This window comes from Anomaloglossus baeobatrachus, chromosome 4 (genome assembly GCF_048569485.1).
Source record: "Anomaloglossus baeobatrachus isolate aAnoBae1 chromosome 4, aAnoBae1.hap1, whole genome shotgun sequence".
Classification (NCBI taxonomy): Eukaryota; Metazoa; Chordata; class Amphibia; order Anura; family Aromobatidae; genus Anomaloglossus; species Anomaloglossus baeobatrachus.
This window is the reverse complement of record NC_134356.1, coordinates 704,557,385-704,580,662: the sequence shown is the minus strand read 5'-3', so window position 1 is coordinate 704,580,662 and position 23,278 is coordinate 704,557,385. Positions and strand designations below refer to the sequence as shown.

The 23,278-nt window shown below is 44.4% G+C and overlaps 1 protein-coding gene across 3 annotated transcripts in view; it reads left to right on the top strand.

Annotated features, from left to right (window-relative positions):
• DLG4 (discs large MAGUK scaffold protein 4) overlaps window positions 1-22,780 on the top strand; it is a 178,137-nt gene extending 155,357 nt beyond the window's left edge. For all 3 annotated transcript variants that reach the window (XM_075346764.1, XM_075346765.1, XM_075346766.1), the window contains 5 exons: window positions 6,505-6,606; window positions 10,012-10,184; window positions 10,512-10,621; window positions 12,842-12,933; window positions 21,955-22,780. In XM_075346764.1, the coding sequence (XP_075202879.1) occupies window positions 6,505-6,606; window positions 10,012-10,184; window positions 10,512-10,621; window positions 12,842-12,933; window positions 21,955-22,061 (584 nt within the window). In that variant the 3' untranslated portion in view covers window positions 22,062-22,780. The remainder of the gene's footprint in view (window positions 1-6,504; window positions 6,607-10,011; window positions 10,185-10,511; window positions 10,622-12,841; window positions 12,934-21,954) is intronic.
• Window positions 22,781-23,278: the final 498 nt, after the last annotated feature.

Sequence of the window (23,278 nt, the reverse complement as noted above, 5' to 3'; positions counted from 1 at the left end):
ACCCCTGTGTGCTAGGTATAGGTCATTTAAAATCTGACTGCTCGTGTGTTACAAGGCCGCAAAAAGGGAGAAGCAGGGGGCTGTTGCCCACAGCCTCATACGCAGCGGACTAACAGCTGTGACTAATTAAGAACAGTAGGAGAGGGGCAGTTGCCCGCAGCTGCATCAATCTGTAAGAATTACAGAGTTTGTTTGAAATTTGGAACAGGGAGATAAGGGAACCAGCGCTCCCCCTGTGTTTGTATCACATCTATTGCCGTGTCTATAGCCAGAAGATAGGAACACATGGAGAAGGGAAGTATAGTATCCATGTGTTGGACGCAGGAATTGTGTCCTCTTTACATGGGAGGAGTTCAGGTGAATGATGGTGTTAGAATCCGCATATTCCCCTGTGTATTAACATACGCACCACTGCTGTGTTCAAAGTTGTAGGAATAAAACGCACATAGTTTAGTTGATGTAGCCTAACACATATTTATGAATGCTTTTGTTTCTTACTAACACATACATATATATATATATATATATGTATGTATGTATGTATGTATGTATGTATGTATATATGTATATATATATATATATATATATATATATATATATATATATATATATATATATATATATATATCTCTATATCCCTTCTCCATATATATATTCAGTGTTTTTCCTTAATACAAAATGCCAGCACATGTAACTTAAAGATGGCTCCTACATCCTGGTCAACGCCCAAGAAGTTGAGAAACGGAGAAATTCCCAAAGTTTGGAACAACCAATCCAGCAGAAACTATGCAAATTCCTATACGTCCTGAGTCCAGCCTGTGATATTTGATTGGACTATATTTTGTCTACACCCCTTACTCCTCTAAAACTATAAAAGGCTTTGTAAGAAAAATAAACGAGTAGAATTCACTGGTGTCGGTCATGAGAGAAAGACATAGCTGACTCGTAGTCCGTTATTTTATTCCCGAAGTGCACACATGACATTATAATCTGAACACGGCAGTCAGACCTTAAAAGACCCATTGTAGTCTCACGTCAACACCTCAACTCTTGGTACCTCAGGAGTACAGACCTCAACACATGCGGTATCAAGAAGACCTGGGCCTGCCTGCTTCTTTTTTTGTTTTGGTCGAGAGTTGCTCAAGAAGTTGAAAAATACTTATCCTCTTGTCCGGTGTGTCAACAGAAGAGGCGAAATCCCTGTCATGCTGCGCTCCAATCCATGCCCTTGATAGGTGAACAGTTAGAGTTGCTATTGATTTTATAGGCTCCTTAGCCACCCTCAGATGCTGCTGCAAAAGGGTCATGCTCATTCTGGTAGGCTTTACCACCCACTACCCCCAGAGGATGTTGCCTTGTCCTCCATAGATGTGCTGCACGTGGCTGAAGCTCTAGTGGACATCTTTAGTAGTGCAAGTAGAGTTTTCACAGGATGTATTAACCTACCAGGGTGCCCAATTCAAAAATGAACTGATTCACACCCTATGGGCGAAACATGGAGTCCGCCCCATGCGCACTACGCTGTACCACCTTGAATGTAATTGGTTGTGTGAGTGCTTGAACTGTACTCTCTCAGCTCATTAGACTGTATGTAGAGTCCGTGGGGGACTGGGAGAAAAACCGGCTGCAGCTCCTCTTCGCCTACCTGGAGTTGCTACAGGATTTTACCTGGTTCTCACCCTTCGAATTGCTGTAATGCCAACAAGTTTAAGGGCCTTTTAGAGCTGGTACGAGAGAGTCGGGAGGGCACATTCTCCACAGAAAAGGTTCCCATTCTGGATTCTGTCCAGACGTTTAGGGAAAAGAGAAGGTACTTCATGGCTTCAACCCACAAGAATTTAGAAGCAGCTCAGGAAAGGCAAAATGCTTATGAGGAAAGGGATGTTACCAACTTAGCAGTTTGATGTACTCCATTAGATAACCAGATATGGACCAGATGCTGGACTTATTGGTGGACTCCAAAATGGAATGGGTATAGAGAACGCGGCTTGGTCCATCACAGATGCTGTAGTTAATAAGCCTTTCGGAACACACGGACCACTGTTCACGAGTCGGCCTGGTCGAATACCCCTGACTCAGCATCATGTCAATACAGGGGCAGCCATTCCACTCAGGCAACCAGGATACCGGGTGACGCCTCCAGTGTTGGCAATGATGAAGGACGAGGTAGATATTATGTTCCTTCCTATTGCCCATGAGCCACCAGTTTTGTGTTAGTGTCCAAGAAGGACAAGAGTACTCACTTCTGTGTAGACTATAGACAACTCAACAGACTCCTACAGACTCCTACCCCATGCCAGTTGTGATGACTCTGTGTTTGGCCACTTGTGTGCGGTGAACTGTTCTTAATTAGGCCAGACATATGGGTCTTATTGTTTGTTAAATCAAGAGAAGTTAACCATTGCCTCTTCCCAGACTGATCAGAGCCTTATTGTCTATAAATGTGTATTGTCAGCCCCTCTGAATGCAGAGTTCAGATGAAAATGATGCAGTCGGATTTAACTTGCGACCAATGAGAGACCAGCCATCTCCACCAATCCTGTAAGAGAACTGAGTGGTATAAAAGGGTCTTGCTTCTGTCACCAGAGTTACACACCTCCTAGCTGAGCAGCTTCTGTTCCATCTGGGGAATCGCTGAACTGGATTCCCATCATCTCAGTTGAGGAGCTTCGGTTTTGACTGAGGAAACACAGAACCGCTTCACTTCAGATATTCTACAGGATTTCAGTTTAGGATCCACGGTTCCAGCTGAAGATTAAGAAGTGCTTCCTAAGCTTGCCGCCTTCTCTTCTCAGTGGGTGCCCACCAAAACCAGGATGTTGCTGGACTGGGTTAGGTGGACCTGGAAGCCCCAAAGTCATGAAGACTAATCCCTGGTGGGCCAGCGGAAGAGTGAGACTCTAGTCGCTTGTGCCATCTTGTGTTCTTGCTTGAAATGTACTATATGTTTTTGCCCGTTGGTGGCCAATAAAGTCTAATTATTATGGTTTCCGCACTGTGTTGTCTGAGTACTGTTTTGCCCACGGAAAAGGAGTGCGGGCGCTCAGTGGGATGAGCCCTGGTCAGTGTGGTCTTTATTTAGACAGCCAGGCCAGCGGACGAGAGCACCCACTGACTCATGTCCACACCAGTTAGAGGGATGTCACCTTCCTGGATGACATCGATATCTTCAGCGACAGCTCCCCATACGACCCAACAAGTGCCAGATGGGGATGGCCAAGGTGCTATACCGGAGACATTGGGTGAGAAATGGGTGCATGTGTACAAACTCTTAAAAGTAGAAGTCATTACCCAGTGACCCCACCCAGTCAACCAAAAATCAGGTCCGCTCATTCTTGGGGACCACAAATTATTATTGAAGATTTATCCCCAATTACATTACAGTAGCAAAGTGTCTCACTTCGCCCCCAACTTCATGTGGACCCCATCATGCAAGTCCCTATTTCTCCAGCTGGAAATCCAGCTAGCCCAGTCCTGACTGCCCCCAACTGCCACCACCGATCCATTGTCCAATAGACGCATCAGATACCAGACTTCAATCCATATTTAGCCAACTGGGGGCCGACTGTCAAAACACCAAATAAGTGATCTATCCCAGAAACCGTGGAGCCGAGAGAGGGCCTACACCATAATACAAAAAGAATGCCTGGCCATAGTCTGGGCAATGAAAATCTGCATCCATACATGTGCGGCAAGGAGCTCACCGTCCTAACCCACCACAATCCCTAAAGTTGGCTTATTGGACTGGTGGGGACAACACACGTTTACTCAGATGGAGTCTGGCCTTATAGTCCTAGAACTTTTATGTTTCACATAAAAAGGGCAAAGATCATGGCAATTCACAACATAGAAAAGGATCAGAAGGCTATCACGTCTGGCCGCCCCGTCACAGCGACCCAGCCAGGATCCTGCAGCCTTCAGGACTAATTAAGAAGGGGGAGTCAGTGCTGAGGACGGCGGATATGTCTTAGATAAAGGGGCAAAATGGCATTTCACAGCGCTGAGGACAGCGGATACATCTTAGATAAAGGGGCCGGATGGCATTTCACAGCACTGAGGACAGTGGATACATCTTAGATAAAGGGGCAGGACGGCATTTCACAGCACTGAGGACAGCGGATATGTCTTAGATAAAGGGTCAGGACGGCATTTCTCCACGCAGCGCTAAGAACAGTGGATACGTCTTAGATAAAGGGGCAGGACGGCATTTCACAGCACTGAGGACAGCGGATACATATTAGATAATGGGGCCGGACGGCATTTCTCCGCGCAGTGCTGAGGACAGCGGATACGTCTTAGATAAAGGGGCAGGACGGCATTTCACAGCACTGAAGACAGCGGATACGTCTTAGATAAAGGGGCCGGACGGCATTTCACAGCACTGAGGACAGCGGATACATCTTAGATAAAGGGGCCAGACGGCATTTCACAGCACTGAGGACAGCGGATACATCTTAGATAAAGGGGCCGGACGGCATTTCTCCGCGCAGTGCTGAGGACAGCGGATACGTCTTAGATAAAGGGGCAGGACGGCATTTCACAGCGCTGAGGACAGCGGATACATCTTAGATAAAGGGGCCGGACGGCATTTCACAGCACTGAGGACAGTGGATACATCTTAGATAAAGGGGCAGGACGGCATTTCACAGCACTGAGGACAGCGGATATGTCTTGGATAAAGGGTCAGGACGGCATTTCTCCACGCAGCGCTAAGAACAGTGGATACGTCTTAGATAAAGGGGCAGGACGGCATTTCACAGCACTGAGGACAGCGGATACATATTAGATAATGGGGCCGGACGGCATTTCTGCGCAGTGCTGAGGACAGCGGATACGTCTTAGATAAAGGGGCAGGACGGCATTTCACAGCACTGAAGACAGCGGATACATCTTAGATAAAGGGGCCAGACGGCATTTCACAGCACTGAGGACAGCGGATACATCTTAGATAAAGGGGCCAGACGGCATTTCACAGCACTGAGGACAGCGGATACATCTTAGATAAAGGGGCCGGACGGCATTTCACAGCACTGAGGACAGCGGATACATCTTAGATAAAGGGGCCAGACGGCATTTCACAGCACTGAGGACAGTGGATACATCTTAGATAAAGGGGCAGGACGGCATTTCTCCGCGCAGTGCTGAGGACAGCGGATACGTCTTAGATAAAGGGGCAGGACGGCATTTCTCCGCGCAGTGCTGAGGACAGCGGATACGTCTTAGATAAAGGGGCAGGACGGCATTTCTCCGCGCAGTGCTGAAGACAGCGGATACATCTTAGATAAAGGGGCAGGACGGCATTTCTCCGCGCAGTGCTGAGGACAGCGGATACGTCTTAGATAAAGGGGCAGGACGGCATTGCTCCGCACAGTGCTGAGGACAGCGGATACGTCTTAGATAAAGGGGCAGGACGGCATTTCTCCGCGCAGTGCTGAGGACAGCGGATACGTCTTAGATAAAGGGGCAGGATGGTATTTCTCCGCGCAGTGCTGAAGACCGCTGATATGTCTTCGATAAAGGGGCAGGACGGTATTTCTCCGCGCAGCGCTGACGACAGCAGATACATCTTAGATAAAGGGGCAGGACTGTATTGCTCCGCACAGTGCTGAGGACAGCGGATACATCTTTGATAAAGGGGCAGGACGGCATTTCTCCGCTCAGTCCTGAGGACAGCGGATACATCTTAGATAAAGGGGCAGGACGGTATTGTTCCGCACAGTGCTGAGGACAGCGGATACATCTTAGATAAAGGGGCAGGACGGTATTGCTCCGCACAGTGCTGAGGACAGCGGATACATCTTAGATAAAGGGGCAGGACGGCATTTCTTAGATAAAGGGGCAGGACTGTATTGCTCCGCACAGTGCTGAGGACAGCGGATACATCTTTGATAAAGGGGCAGGACGGCATTTCTCCGCTCAGTCCTGAGGACAGCGGATACATCTTAGATAAAGGGGCAGGACGGTATTGTTCCGCACAGTGCTGAGGACAGCGGATACATCTTAGATAAAGGGGCAGGACGGTATTGCTCCGCACAGTGCTGAGGACAGCGGATACATCTTAGATAAAGGGGCAGGACGGCATTTCTCCGCTCAGTGCTGACGGCAGCGGATACATCTTAGATAAAGGGGCAGGACGGCATTTCTCCGCTCAGTGCTGACGGCAGCGGATACATCTTAGATAAAGGGGCAGGACGACATTTCTCCGCTCAGCGCTGACGACAGCGGATACATCTTAGATAAAGGGGCAGGACAGCATTTCTCCGCTCAGTGCTGACGACAGCGGATACAGCTTAGATAAAGGGGCAGGACGGCATTTCTCCGCTCAGTCCTGAGGACAGCGGATACAGCTTAGATAAAGGGGCAGGACGGTATTTCTCCGCGCAGTGCTGAGGACAGCGGATACAGCTTAGATAAAGGGGCAGGACGGCATTTCTCCAGTCTGTCTTCTACTTTCTTGTGATTATTTTTGATTCCCCCTTAATGTTTTATTGTTTTTCTTTGCAGTGCACTACGCTCGTCCCATCATCATCCTGGGTCCTGGGAAGGACAGGGTTAATGATGACCTCCTTTCTGAATTTCCTGACAAGTTTGGCTCCTGCGTCCCTCGTGAGTATCCCGGTGATGTGACCTAGGGCTCGGCTGCGGAGTACGGCGACTGCTGCTAGTACCCATCCATCTCTATATCCATCCATCCATCTATCCATCCATCCATCTATCCATCCATCCATCTCTATATCCATCAATATGTATATCCATCCATCTCCATATCCATCCATCTGTATATCCATCCATCCATCTCTATATCCATCCATCTCTATATCCATCCATCTCTATATCCATCCATCCATCTCTATATCCATCCATATGTATATCCATCCATCTCTATATCCATCCATATGTATATCCATCCATCTCTATATCCATCCATCTGTATATCCATCCATCCATCTCCATATCCATCCATCTGTATATCCATCCATCCATCTCTATATCCATCCATCTATCCATCCATCCATCTCTATATCCATCAATATGTATATCCATCCATCTCCATATCCATCCATCTGTATATCCATCCATCCATCTCTATATCCATCCATCTCTATATCCATCCATCTCTATATCCATCCATCCATCTCTATATCCATCCATCTCTATATCCATCCATCTGTATATCTATCCATCTCTATATCTAGCCATCTCTATATCCATCCATCTCTATATCCATCCATCTCTATATCCATCCATCTCTATATCCATCCATCTCTATATCCATCCATCTCTATATCCATCCATCTCTATATCCATCCATCTCTATATCCATCCATCTCTATATCCATCCATCTCTATATCCATCCATCTCTATATCCATCCATCTCTATATCCATCCATCTCTATATCTATCCATCTCTATATCTATCCATCTCTATATCCATCCATCTCTATATCCATCCATCTCTATATCCATCCATCTCTATATCCATCCATCTCTATATCCATCCATCTCTATATCTATCCATCTCTATATCCATCCATCTCTATATCCATCCATCTCTATATCCATCCATCTCTATATCCATCCATCTCTATATCCATCCATCTCTATATCCATCCATCTCTATATCCATCCATCTGTATATCTATCCATCTCTATATCTATCCATCTCTATATCCATCCATCTCTATATCCATCCATCTCTATATCTATCCATCTCTATATCTATCCATCTCTATATCCATCCATCTCTATATCCATCCATCTCTATATCCATCCATCTCTATATCCATCCATCTCTATATCCATCCATCTCTATATCCATCCATCTCTATATCCATCCATCTCTATATCCATCCATCTCTATATCTATCCATCTCTATATCCATCCATCTCTATATCCATCTCTATATCCATCCATCTCTATAACCATCTCTATATCCATCCATCTCTATATCCATCCATCTCTATATCCATCCATCTGTATATCTATCCATCTCTATATCCATCCATCTCTATATCCATCCATCTCTATATCCATCCATCTCTATATCCATCCATCTCTATATCCATCCATCTCTATATCCATCCATCCATCTCTATATCCATCCATCCATCTCTATATCCATCCATCCATCTCTATATCCATCCATCTCTATATCCATCCATCTCTATATCCATCCATCTCTATATCCATCCATCCATCTCTATATCCATCCATCCATCTCTATATCCATCCATCTCTATATCCATCCATCTCTATATCCATCCATCTCTATATCCATCCATCCATCTCTATATCCATCCATCTTTATATCCATCCATCCATCTCTATATCCATCCATCCATCTCTATATCCATCCATCCATCTCTATATCCATCCATCCATCTCTATATCCATCCATCTCTATATCCATCCATCCATCTCTATATCCATCCATCCATCTCTATATCCATCCATCCATCTCTATATCCATCCATCCATCTCTATATCCATCCATCTCTATATCCATCCATCTCTATATCCATCCATCTCTATATCCATCCATCTCTATATCCATCCATCTCTATATCCATCCATCTTTATATCCATCCATCCATCTCTTTATCCATCCATCTCTATATCCATCCATCTTTATATCCATCCATCCATCTCTTTATCCATCCATCTCTATATCCATCTCTATATCCATCCATCTCTATATCCATCCATCTCTATATCCATCCATCCATCTCTATATCCATCCATCCATCTCTATATCCATCCATCCATCTCTATATCCATCCATCTTTATATCCATCCATCCATCTCTATATCCATCCATCCATCTCTATACCCATCCATCTCTATATCCATCCATCTCTATATCCATCCATCTCTATATCCATCCATCTCTATATCCATCCATCTCTATATCCATCCATCTCTATATCCATCCATCTCTATATCCATCCATCCATCTCTATATCCATCCATCTCTATATCCATCCATCCATCTCTATATCCATCCATCCATCTCTATATCCATCCATCTTTATATCCATCCATCTTTATATCCATCCATCCATCACTATATCCATCCATCCATCTCTATACCCATCCATCTCTATATCCATCCATCCATCTCTATATCCATCCATCCATCTCTATATCCATCCATCTCTAGATCCATCCATCCATCTCTAGATCCATCCATCCATCTCTAGATCCATGCATCCATCTCTATATCCATCCATCTCTATATCCATCCATCCATCTCTATATCCATCCATCTCTATATCCATCCATCTCTATATCCATCCATCTCTATATCCATCCATCTCTATATCCATCCATCTCTATATCCATCCATCTCTATATCCATCCATCTCTATATCCATCCATCCATCTCTAGATCCATCCATGCATCTCTAGATCCATCCATGCATCTCTAGATCCATCCATGCATCTCTAGATCCATCCATGCATCTCTAGATCCATCCATCCATCTCTAGATCCATCCATCTCTATATCCATCCATCTCTATATCCATCCATCTATATCCATCCATCCATCTCTGTATCCATCCATCCATCTCTATATCCATCCATCCATCTCTATATCCATTCATTTCTACATCCATCCATCCATCCCCACCACTATCTCAGCCCCTACAGACGGCTGCAGTCCTGTAGATGATGGAGGGGGTTACTTCGGCATTGGCTCTTGCTGTTCTCTCTGTACTTTGCGCTTTGCTATGATATTTTGGCCTTTCCCCCGTACACCAGACGCCCGGCGCCGGCCATCCTTTATCTTCAGTCCAGGACTCCCCCTGACTGATCCTGTGCCGGTGTGGACACAGCGCACTGCCCAGGCCCCACTCTGAGGTCTGCGCCTCTGTTTTCACCGGTCGTCCATCTTTTCGATGAGCGTGACATTGTTTGAGGCTTTGGCTGTTCCTGTCCTGGGTTATATCGGTTTGGAGGGCCGGGTACATTATTATTACCCCGCTCTGTTCTCTGACCTCACCCTACAGATACGACGCGTCCCAAGCGAGATTACGAGGTGGATGGAAGAGATTACCACTTTGTGTCATCTCGAGAGAAGATGGAGAAAGACATTCAAGGTCATAAATTCATTGAGGCCGGACAGTATAATGGACATCTGTATGGGACAAGCGTGCAGAGCGTCAGGGAGGTCGCTGAGCAGGTAATGATGGCGCCTGTTCTCCAGAGGTCTGCGGCCCGTGCTCCGGAGGTCTGCGGCCCGTGCTCCGGAGGTCTGCGGCCCGTGCTCCGGAGGTCTGCGGCCCGTGCTCCGGAGGTCTGCGGCCCGTGCTCCGGAGGTCTGCGGCCCGTGCTCCGGAGGTCTGCGGCCCGTGCTCCGGAGGTCTGCGGCCCGTGTTCCGGAGGTCTGCGGCCCGTGCTCCGGAGGTCTGCGGCCCGTGCTCCGGAGGTCTGCGGCCCGTGCTCCGGAGGTCTCGGGCCATGCTAGATTACTTCCTCAATAATCAGAATCACGTTCCTCTCTCCGTAGGGAAAGCATTGTATCCTGGATGTCTCTGCTAATGCTGTACGACGACTACAGGCGGCCCAGCTCCAGCCCATCGCCATCTTTATACGGCCAAAGTCTCTGGAAAATATTCTGTAAGTTCTACCTGCAACAAGGTTGAAGTCATGTCTGTAGAGATGTGAGGTTGTCGCTTCCAAAGGCAGAGCATTGCCACCAGGGTCCATGTACTCAATCTGGTCTTCCCAATCTGGTCACTCTCTGCTGGAGATCAGTCTCTGCAGATCATTGGGAGATAGGTGGAGATTTGGTCTGTCAATAGAGATCTCCTCTGTCAGTGATGATTTGGTGTAGACAGCTGGTCCCTCAATGATGATCCGGTGTGTCAGTGATGATATGGTGTAGAGACCTGGTCCCTCAGTGATTATCTGGTGTAGAGACCTGGTCCCTCAGTGATGGCCTGGTCCCTCAGTGATGATCTGGTGTAGACACCTGGTCCCTCAGTGATGATCTGGTCCCTCAGCGATGATCTGGTCCCTCAGCGATGATCTGGTCCCTCAGCGATGATCTGGTCCCTCAGTGATGATCTGGTGTAGAGACCTGGTCCTCAGTGATGATCTGGTGTAGAGACCTGGTCCCTCAGTGATGATCTGGTCCCTCAGTGATGATCTGGTCCCTCAGTGATGATCTGGTCTTTCAGTGATGATCTGGTGTAGAGACCTAGTCCTCAGTGATGATCTGGTGTAGAGACCTGGTCCCTCAGTGATGATCTGGTCCCTCAGTGATGATCTGGTCCCTCAGTGATGATCTGGTCTCTCAGTGATGATCTGGTCCCTCAGTGATGATCTGGTCCCTCAGTGATGATCTGGTCCCTCAGTGATGATCTGGACCCTCAGTGATGACCTGGACCCTCAGTGATGATCTGGTGTAGAGACCGGGTCCCTCAGTGATGATCTGGTGTAGAGACCGGGTCCCTCAGTGATGATCTGGTGTAGAGACCTGGTCCCTCAGTGATGATCTGGTGTAGAGACCTGGTCCCTCAGTGATGATCTGGTCCCTCAGTGATGATCTGGTCCCTCAGTGATGATCTGGTCCCTCAGTGATGATCTGGTCCCTCAGTGATGATCTGGACCCTCAGTGATGATCTGGACCCTCAGTGATGACCTGGACCCTCAGTGATGATCTGGTGTAGAGACCGGGTCCCTCAGTGATGATCTGGTGTAGAGACCGGGTCCCTCAGTGATGATCTGGTGTAGAGACCTGGTCCCTCAGTGATGATCTGGTGTAGAGACCTGGTCCCTCAGTGATGATCTGGTCCCTCAGTGATGATCTGGTGTAGAGACCTTGTCCCTCAGTGATGATCTGGTGTAGAGACCTTGTCCCTCAGTGATGATCTGGTGTAGAGACCTTGTCCCTCAGTGATGATCTGGTGTAGAGACCTGGTCCCTCAGTGATGATCTGGTGTAGAGACCTGGTCCCTCAGTGATGATCTGGTGTAGAGACCTGGTCCCTCAGTGATGATCTGGTCCCTCAGTGATGATCTGGTCCCTCAGTGATGATCTGGTCCCTCAGTGATGACCTGGTCCCTCAGTGATGATCTGGTGTAGAGACCTGGTCCCTCAGTGATGATCTGGTGTAGAGACCTGGTCCCTCAGTGATGATCTGATGTAGAGACCTGGTCCCACAGTGATGATCTGATGTAGAGACCTGGTCCCACAGTGATGATCTGATGTAGAGACCTGGTCCCTCAGTGATGATCTGATGTAGAGACCTGGTCCCTCAGTGATGATCTGATGTAGAGACCTGGTCCCTCAGTGATGATCTGATGTAGAGACCTGGTCCCTCAGTGATGATCTGATGTAGAGACCTGGTCCCTCAGTGATGATCTGATGTAGAGACCTGGTCCCTCAGTGATGATCTGATGTAGAGACCTGGTCCCTCAGTGATGATCTGATGTAGAGACCTGGTCCCACAGTGATGATCTGCTGTAGAGACCTGGTCCCACAGTGATGATCTGCTGTAGAGACCTGGTCCCACAGTGATGATCAGATGTAGAGACCTGGTCCCACAGTGATCTGATGTAGAGACCTGGCCCCACAGTGATGATCAGATGTAGAGACCTGGTCCCACAGTGATCTGGTGTAGAGACCTGGCCCCACAGTGATGATCTGCTGTAGAGACCTGGTCCCTCAGGTGTAGAGCCCTGGTCCAGTATATGGTATATAGCTCAGTGTTGTCTTTTGATGGTGCAATACATAAGATTATCTGTTATGGATCTAATTCTGTCTTTTTCTAATCAGATCACTCTTTAGATCGGTGATCAAGTGATTGATCCTTCTTTTATTTTGTTCCAACAGAGAAATTAATAAACGTCTAACTGAGGAACAAGCCAGAAAAACCTATGAGAGGTCCACGAAGCTGGAGCAAGACTTCACCGAGTGTTTCTCAGGTGAGATGGTGGCAGCTGCATGTGTGTGCGGGACTGCCGTGTGCGGGGCTGCCGTGTGCGGGGCTGCCGTGTGCGGGGCTGCCGTGTGCGGGGCTGCCGTGTGCGGGGCTGCCGTGTGCTGGACTGCCGTGTGCAGGGCTGCCGTGTGCGGGAGTGCCGTGTGCGGGGCTGCCGTGTGCGGGGCTGCCGTGTGCGGGGCTGCCGTGTGCGGGGCTGCCGTGTGCGGGGCTGCCGTGTGCGGGGCTGCCGTGTGCTGGACTGCCGTGTGCAGGGCTGCCGTGTGCGGGAGTGCCGTGTGCGGGGCTGCTGTGTGCCGTGGTGAAGAGAAGGATTTTTTTCCGCTGCTGATTTTCCCTCGTGCACAGATTGGAGCCGGTTGTAATATTTATCGGAGGAATCGTCACCTGTGACAGAATAACATCATCCGGACAATCCAGTGTACATTTATATATAATCTGCATTTATTACATGAAATAAGGATCTGATACAATAGAAAAACTGACCTTTATCTGCGGTTACAGAGGTCGGAGGTTTCCGGTAGATCATGACCAGATTTGCACACACTGCAGCAGAGATATCAGCAACTCCTCCATACAGATCTTCTCCAGATCTCTCCGGTCACTCCTCCATACAGATCTTCTCTAGATCTCTCCGGTCACTCCTCCATACAGATCTTCTCTAGATCTCTCCGGTCACTCCTCCATACAGATCTTCTCCAGATCTCTCCGGTCACTCCTCCATACAGATCTTCTCCAGATCTTTCAGGTCACTCCTCCATACAGATCTTCTCCAGATCTCTCCGGTCACTCCTCCATACAGATCTTCTCCAGATCTTTCAGGTCACTCCTCCATACAGATCTTCTCCAGATCTTTCAGGTCACTCCTCCATACAGATCTTCTCCAAATCTTTCAGGTCACTCCTCCATACAGATCTTCTCCAGATCTTTCAGGTCACTCCTCCATACAGATCTTCTCCAGATCTTTCAGGTCACTCCTCCATACAGATCTTCTCCAAATCTTTCAGGTCACTCCTCCATACAGATCTTCTCCAGATCTTTCAGGTCACGCCTCCATACAGATCTTCTCCAGATTTTTCAGGTCACTCCTCCATACAGATCTTCTCCAGATCTCTACCTTCACTCCTCCATACAGATCTTCTCCAGATCTTTCAGGTCACTCCTCCACACAGATCTTCTCCAAATCTTTCAGGTCTCTCCTCCATACAGATCTTCTCCAGATCTTTCAGGTCACTCCTCCACACAGATCTTCTCCAAATCTTTCAGGTCTCTCCTCCATACAGATCTTCTCCAGATCTTTCAGGTCAATCCTCCATACAGATCTTTTCCAGATCTCTACCTTCACTCCTCCATACAGATTTTGTCCACATCTTTCAGGTCTCTCCTCTATACAGATTTTGTCCAGATCTTTCAGGTCACTCCTCCATACAGTTCTTCTCTAGATCTTTCAGGTCACTCCTCCATACAGATCTTCTCCATATCTTTCAGGTCACTCCTCCATACAGATCTTCTCCACATCTTTCAGGTCACTCCTCCATACAGATCTTCTCTAGATCTCTCCGGTCACTCCTCCATACAGATCTTCTCCAGATCTTTCAGGTCACTCCTCCATACAGATTTTCTCCATATCTTTCAGGTCACTCCTCCATACAGATCTCCCCCAGATCTTTCAGGTTACTCCTCCATACAGATCTTCTCCAGATCTCTCAGGTCACTCCTCCATACAGATCTTCTCCAGATCTTTCAGGTCACTCCTCCATACAGATCTTCTCCAGATCTTTCAGGTCACTCCTCCATACAGATCTTCTCCAGATCTTTCAGGTCTCTCCTCCACACAGATCTTCTCCAGATCTTACAGGTCACTCCTCCATACAGATCTTCTCCAGATCTTTCAGGTCACTCCTCCATACAGATCTTCTCCAGATCTTTCAGGTCACGCCTCCATACAGATCTTCTCCAGATTTTTCAGGTCACTCCTACATACAGATCTTCTCCAGATCTCTACCTTCACTCCTCCATACAGATCTTCTCCAGATCTTTCAGGTCACTCCTCCACACAGATCTTCTCCAGATCTTTCAGGTCTCTCCTCCATACAGATCTTCTCCAGATCTTTCAGGTCACTCCTCCATACAGATCTTCTCCAGATCTCTACCTTCACTCCTCCATACAGATTTTGTCCACATCTTTCAGGTCTCTCCTGTATACAGATCTTGTCCAGATCTTTCAGGTCACTCCTCCATACAGATCTTCTCCAGATCTTTCAGGTCACTCCTCCATACAGATCTTCTCCAGATCTTTCAGGTCACTCCTCCATACAGATCTTCTCCAGATCTTTCAGGTCACTCCTCCATACAGATCTAACCCAGATCTTTCAGGTCACTCTTCCGTATGGATCTTCTCCAGATCTTTCAGGTCTCTCCTCCATACAGATCTTCTCCAGATCTTTCAGGTCACTCCTCCATACAGATCTTCTCCAGATCGTTTAGGTGACTCCTCCATACAGATCTTCTCCAGATCTTTCAGGTCACTTCTCCATACAGATCTTGTCCACATCTTTCAGGTCACTCCTCCATACAGTTCTTCTCCAGATCTTTCAGGTCACGCCTCCATACAGATCTTCTCCAGATCTTTCAGGTCACTCCTCCATACAGATCTTCTCCAGATCTCTACCTTCACTCCTCCATACAGATCTTGTCCACATCTTTCAGGTCTCTCCTCCATACAGATCTTGTCCAGATCTTTCAGGTCACTCCTCCATACAGATCTTCTCCAAATCTTTTAGGTGACTCCTCCATACAGATCTTCTCCAGATCTTTCAGGTCACTTCTCCATACAGATCTTCTCCAGATCTCTACCTTCACTCCTCCATACAGATCTTCTCCAGATCTTTCAGGTCACTCCTCCACACAGATCTTCTCCAGATCTTTTAGGTCTCTCCTCCATACAGATCTTCTCCAGATCTTTCAGGTCACTCCTCCATACAGATCTTCTCCAGATCTCTACCTTCACTCCTCCATACAGATTTTGTCCAGATCTTTCAGGTCACTCCTCCATACAGATCCTCTCCAGATCTCTACCTTCACTCCTCCATACAGATTTTGTCCAGATCTTTCAGGTCACTCCTCCACACAGATCTTCTCCAAATCTTTTAGGTGACTCCTCCACACAGATCTTCTCCAAATCTTTTAGGTGACTCCTCCATACAGATCTTCTCCAGATCTTACAGGTCACTTCTCCATACAGATCTTCTCCAGATCTCTACCTTCACTCCTCCATACAGATCTTGTCCACATCTTTCAGGTCACTCCTCCATACAGTTCTTCTCTAGATCTTTCAGATCACTCCTCCATACAGATCTTCTCCAGATCTTTCAGGTCACTCCTCCATACAGATCTTCTCCAGATCTTTCAGGTCACTCCTCCATACAGATCTTCTCCAGATCTTTCAGGTCACTCCTCCATACAGATCTAACCCAGATCTTTCAGGTCACTCTTCCGTATGGATCTTCTCCAGATCTTTCAGGTCACTTCTCCACACAGATCTTCTCCAGATCTCTCCCTTCAGTCCTCCATACAGATCTTGTCCAGATCTTTCATGTCGCTCCTCCATACAGATCTTCCCCATATATTTCAGGTCACTCCTCCATACAGATCTTCTCCAGATCTTTCAGGTCACTCTTCCACGCAGATCTTCTCCAGATCTTTCAGGTCACTCTTCCACGCAGATCTTCTCCAGATCTTTTAGGTGATTCCACCCCCATACTTCATCTTTGAGATGGTGTTCTTGGGGTTGTACTCCCCTTTCTTCCTCAAAAACACGGAGATTGGAATTTATCCCAATAAGTTCTATTTTGGTCTCATCTGACCACATGACCTCCCATGCATCCTCTGGATCATGCAGCAGTCATTGGTGAACTGCAAACGGGCCTGCCCATGTGCTGGCATGAGCAGGGGGACCATGCGTGCCCTTCAGGATTATAATCCATGACAGTGTAGTGTGTTACTAATAATAATCTTGGAGACTGTGGTCCCAGCTCTCTTCAGGTCATTCACCAGGTCCTCCCGTGTAGTTCTGGGCTGATTCTGGACCTTTCTCAAAATCATCCTTATCCCATGAGGTGAGATCTTGCATGGAGCCCCAAACGAAGTAAGATTGACAGTCATCTTGTGTTTGTTCCATTTTCTAATAATTGTGCCAACAGTTGTTGCCTTCTCACCAAGCTGCTTGCCTATTGTCCTGTAGACCATCCCAGCCTTGTGCAGGTTTACAATGTTGTCCCTGGTGTCCTTAGACAGCTCTTTGGTGATGGCCATAGTGGAGAGGTTGGAGTGTGATTGAGTGTGTGGACAGGGGTCTTATATACAGGTATCGAGGTCGAACAGGAGCAATTAATCCAGGTAATGAGTGCAGAGAAGGAGAAAAAGTAACAGGTCTGTGAGAGCGCAATTCCTGCTGATTGGTTGGTGGTAAAATACTTATTTCATGCAATAAAAGGCAAATTATTTATTAATCCTACAATGGGATTTTCTGGATTAATTTTTTTTTGTCTCAGATGAAGTGAAATATACATTAAAATTTACAAAGAGCGCTCCATTCTGTGTAACTGGGAGAACCGCAAAATCAGCAGAGAATGTACCCAGTATATTATATAGAGTCATTACACACAGAGGGATCTATTCCTATATATTATATAGAGCCATTACACACAGAGGGATCTATTCCTATATATTATATAGAGCCATTACACACAGAGGGATCTATTCCCATATATTATACAGAGTCATTACACACAGAGGGATCTATTCCTATATATTATATAGTCATTACACAGAGGGATCTATTCCTATATATTATATAGTCATTACACACAGAGGGATCTATTCCTATATATTATATAGTCATTACACACAGAGGGATCTATTCCTATATATTATATAGTCATTACACACAGAGGGATCTATTCATATATATTATATAGTCATTACACAGAGGGATCTATTCCCATATATTATACAGAGTCATTACACACAGAGGGATCTATTCCTATATATTATATAGTCATTACACACAGAGGGATCTATTCCTATATATTATATAGAGCCCATTACACACAGAGGGATCTATTCCCATATATTATACAGAGTCATTACACACAGAGGGATCTATTCCTATATATTATATAGTCATTACACAGAGGGATCTATTCCTATATATTATATAGTCATTACACACAGAGGGATCTATTCCTATATATTATATAGAGTCATTACACACAGAGGGATCTATTCCTATATATTATATAGAGCCATTACACACAGAGGGATCTATTCCTATATATTATATAGAGCCATTACACACAGAGGGATCTATTCCCATATATTATACAGAGTCATTACACACAGAGGGATCTATTCCTATATATTATATAGTCATTACACACAGAGGGATCTATTCCTATATATTATATAGTCATTACACACAGAGGGATCTATTCCTATATATTATATAGTCATTACACACAGAGGGATCTATTCCTATATATTATATAGTCATTACACACAGAGGGATCTATTCCTATATATTATATAGTCATTACACAGAGGGATCTATTCCCATATATTATACAGAGTCATTACACACAGAGGGATCTATTCCTATATATTATATAGTCATTACACACAGAGGGATCTATTCCTATATATTATATAGAGCCATTACACACAGAGGGATCTATTCCTATATATTATATAGAGCCATTACACACAGAGGGATCTATTCCCATATATTATACAGAGTCATTACACACAGAGGGATCTATTCCTATATATTATATAGTCATTACACACAGAGGGATCTATTCCTATATATTATATAGTCATTACACACAGAGGGATCTATTCCTATATATTATATAGTCATTACACACAGAGGGATCTATTCCTATATATTATATAGAGACCTTACACACAGAGGGATCTATTCCTATATATTATATAGTCATTACACACAGAGGGATCTATTCCTATATATTATATAGAGTCATTACACACAGAGGGATCTATTCCTATATATTATATAGAGCCATTACACACAGAGGGATCTATTCCTATATATTATATAGAGTCATTACACACAGAGGGATCTATTCCTATATATTATATAGAGTCATTACACACAGAGGGATCTATTCCTATATATTATACAGAGTCATTACACACAGAAGGATCTATTCCTATATATTATATAGAGTCATTACACACAGAGGGATCTATTCCTATATATTATATAGAGCCATTACACACAGAGGGATCTATTCCTATATATTATATAGAGTCATTACACACAGAGGGATCTATTCCTATATATTATATAGAGTTATTACACACAGAGGGATCTATTCCTATATATTATATAGAGCCATTACACACAAAGGGATCTATTCCTATATATTATATAGAGCCATTACACACAGAGGGATCTATTCCCATATATTATACAGAGTCATTACACACAGAGGGATCTATTCCTATATATTATATAGTCATTACACACAGAGGGATCTATTCCTATATATTATATAGTCATTACACACAGAGGGATCTATTCCTATATATTATATAGTCATTACACACAGAGGGATCTATTCCTATATATTATATAGAGACCTTACACACAGAGGGATCTATTCCTATATATTATATAGTCATTACACACAGAGGGATCTATTCCTTTATATTATATAGAGCCATTACACACAGAGGGATCTATTCCTATATATTATATAGAGTCATTACACACAGAGGGATCTATTCCTATATATTATATAGAGTCATTACACACAGAGGGATCTATTCCTATATATTATATAGAGCCATTACACACAGAGGGATCTATTCCTATATATTATATAGAGTCATTACACACAGAGGGATCTATTCCTTTATATTATATAGAGCCATTACACACAGAGGGATCTATTCCTATATATTATACAGAGTCATTACACACAGAAGGATCTATTCCTATATATTATATAGAGTCATTACACACAGAGGGATCTATTCCTATATATTATATAGTCATTACACACAGAGGGATCTATTCCTATATATTATATAGAGTCATTACACACAGAGGGATCTATTCCCATATATTATATAGAGTCATTACACACAGAGGGATCTATTCCTATATATTATATGGAGTCATTACACACAGAGGGCTCTATTCCTAGATATTATATAGTCATTACAAACAGAGGGATCTATTCCTATATATTATATAGTCATTACACACAGAGGGATCTATTCCTATATATTATATAGAAACATTACACACAGAGGGATCTATTCATATATATTATATAGAGTCATTACACACAGAGGGATCTATTCCTATATATTATATAGAGCCATTACACACAGAGGGATCTATTCCTATATATTATATAGAGCCATTACACACAGAGGGATCTATTCCTATATATTATATAGTCATTACACACAGAGGGATCTATTCCTATATATTATATAGAGTCATTACACACAGAGGGATCTATTCCTATATATTATATAGAGTCATTACACACAGAGGGATCTATTCCTATATATTATATAGAGCCATTACACACAGGGGGATATATTCCTATATATTATATAGAGTCATTACACACAGAGGGATCTATTCCCATATATTATACAGAGTCATTACACACAGAGGGATCTATTCCTATATATTATATAGTCATTACACACAGAGGGATCTATTCCTATATATTATATAGTCATTACACACAGAGGGATCTATTCCTATATATTATATAGAGCCATTACACACAGAGGGATCTATTCCTATATATTATATAGTCATTACACACAGAAGGATCTATTCCTATATATTATATAGTCATTACACACAGAGGGCTCTATTCCTATATATTATATAGTCATTACACACAGAGGGATCTATTCCTATATATTATATAGTCATTACACACAGAGGGATCTATTCCTATATATTATATAGAGACCTTACACACAGAGGGATCTATTCCTATATATTATATAGTCATTACACACAGAGGGATCTATTCCTTTATATTATATAGAGCCATTACACACAGAGGGATCTATTCCTATATATTATATAGAGTCATTACACACAGAGGGATCTATTCCTATATATTATATAGAGTCATTACACACAGAGGGATCTATTCCTATATATTATATAGAGTCATTACACACAGAGGGATCTATTCCTATATATTATATAGAGCCATTACACACAGAGGGATCTATTCCTATATATTATATAGAGTCATTACACACAGAGGGATCTATTCCTATATATTATATAGAGTAATTACACACAGAGGGATCTATTCCTATATATTATATAGTCATTATACACAGAGGGATCTATTCCTATATATTATATAGAATCATTACACACAGAGGGATCTATTCCTATATATTATATAGTCATTAGACACAGAGGGATCTATTCCTATATATTATATAGTCATTACACACAGAGGTATCTATTCCTATATATTATATAGAGTCATTACACACAGAGGGATCTATTCCTATATATTATATAGTCATTACACACAGAGGGATCTATTCCTATATATTATGTAGTCATTACACAGAGGGATCTATTCCTATATATTATATAGAGTCATTACACACAGAGGGATCTATTCCTATATATTATATAGAGTCATTACACACAGAGGGATCTATTCCTATATATTATATAGAGTCATTACACACAGAGGGATCTATTCCTATATATTATATAGAGTCATTACACACAGCGGGATCTATTCCTATATATTATATAGAGTCATTACACACAGAGGGATCTATTCCTATATATTGTATAGAGACTTGTGTACTGTAGTGTATGTGTTTCCCTTTTGTATTGAACACGCCTAATGTGTTGTATGATTAGGAGATTTCCAGCTTCTCTTACAATCTATCTTCTTCTCCTCAGCGGTGGTCGAGGGTGACAGCTTCGAAGAGGTCTACCATAAAGTTAAGGGGATCATCGAGGATCTCTCAGGGCCCTACATCTGGGTTCCGTCCAGAGAAAGACTTTAAAACCAGCCTTCTCCAATCCCACCGTAAATAGAGGAGACTTCTCTCTCCTGGAGCATTGTGTATCCGGAGGCAATAAGGCACTCCGGCATCTACCTGGCTTCATGTTGCCCCTACCTGGAGTGCCTAATTACTTCTTAGCGGGGCTGACGTTCTCCGACCGGAGCTCTACATATTGTGTGTCTATTGGGCTTTCTCAGTGTATCCGATACATGCAGAAACTCTATAGACCACAAGCTGGTTCTTCTGCTCAGCTCCTCGTGGGAGGAGTTTCCTTGTGAGCCGGCCCCTGCTCTGGGCTGAGCCTGTTGTATAAAAAAAGACTTTTGGTCCTGGTTTTTTATCTCGCTGTCTGCGTTTATTTTGTGCATGCGTCTTATACTGGAAGGGAGAGGACTTGGAAGTAATGGACAAATACCCCATTATTTCTCGCCCCCCGACCCCACGCACATGCCCGAAGAGCCGTGGGCAATATGGACATGAACTCCCCCTCTTAGGGGCAGAAGATTATGGATGTCTCCTTAGCTCTCAAACAAAGCCATGGAGGGGTTAAATGTGAAATGTTCTGCAGGCCCTGTCATGTGAAAAGTTCAAGACGTGATGCTCTGCAGGAGTCAACGTACGAGCCGGGAGCTGCAGGGCCGGAGCGTAAAGGGTTAAATACCGTACAGTAATAAAAAATACAACTATTTTATGTGGATAAATAAAATGTTATATATTTACATGTAGTCCTGTGGTCTCTGCGCACACGGAGTGTCCTGTCCCGCACCGCCGGGCGGGACCCGTTTTGCCTGCGTCTCTGAAACATGCACCTGTTCCTGTGTTCTGTCTGTATTCTGATGTCCTGCACCTGTCCATGACGTTCTGTGTCTGATGACCTGTGTCCCTCCTGATGACCTGTGTTCCTCCAGATGACCGGAGTCCCTCCTGATGACCTGTACTCTGATGACCGGTTTGAGGAATATTGTGAGGAATATTACATTCATACATGTCAGTCAGCTGTCACTGTTCATTTACACCCTCCCTTCCCTGCAGTAAGATTCCAACACCAAGAACTGGGAGCCAAATGGCAAGGTGACAGAATACAATTAAGATTAAGGAAGAAGCTGTGGCCCCAGCTAGCCCCCTGCTGACCAGGGTATTCAGCCAGGGATATGGGTGGGTAACTAGAAGTTTTACAAGCAGCTTCAAACAAGAATCTCAGACTTTGAGGTTCCTGT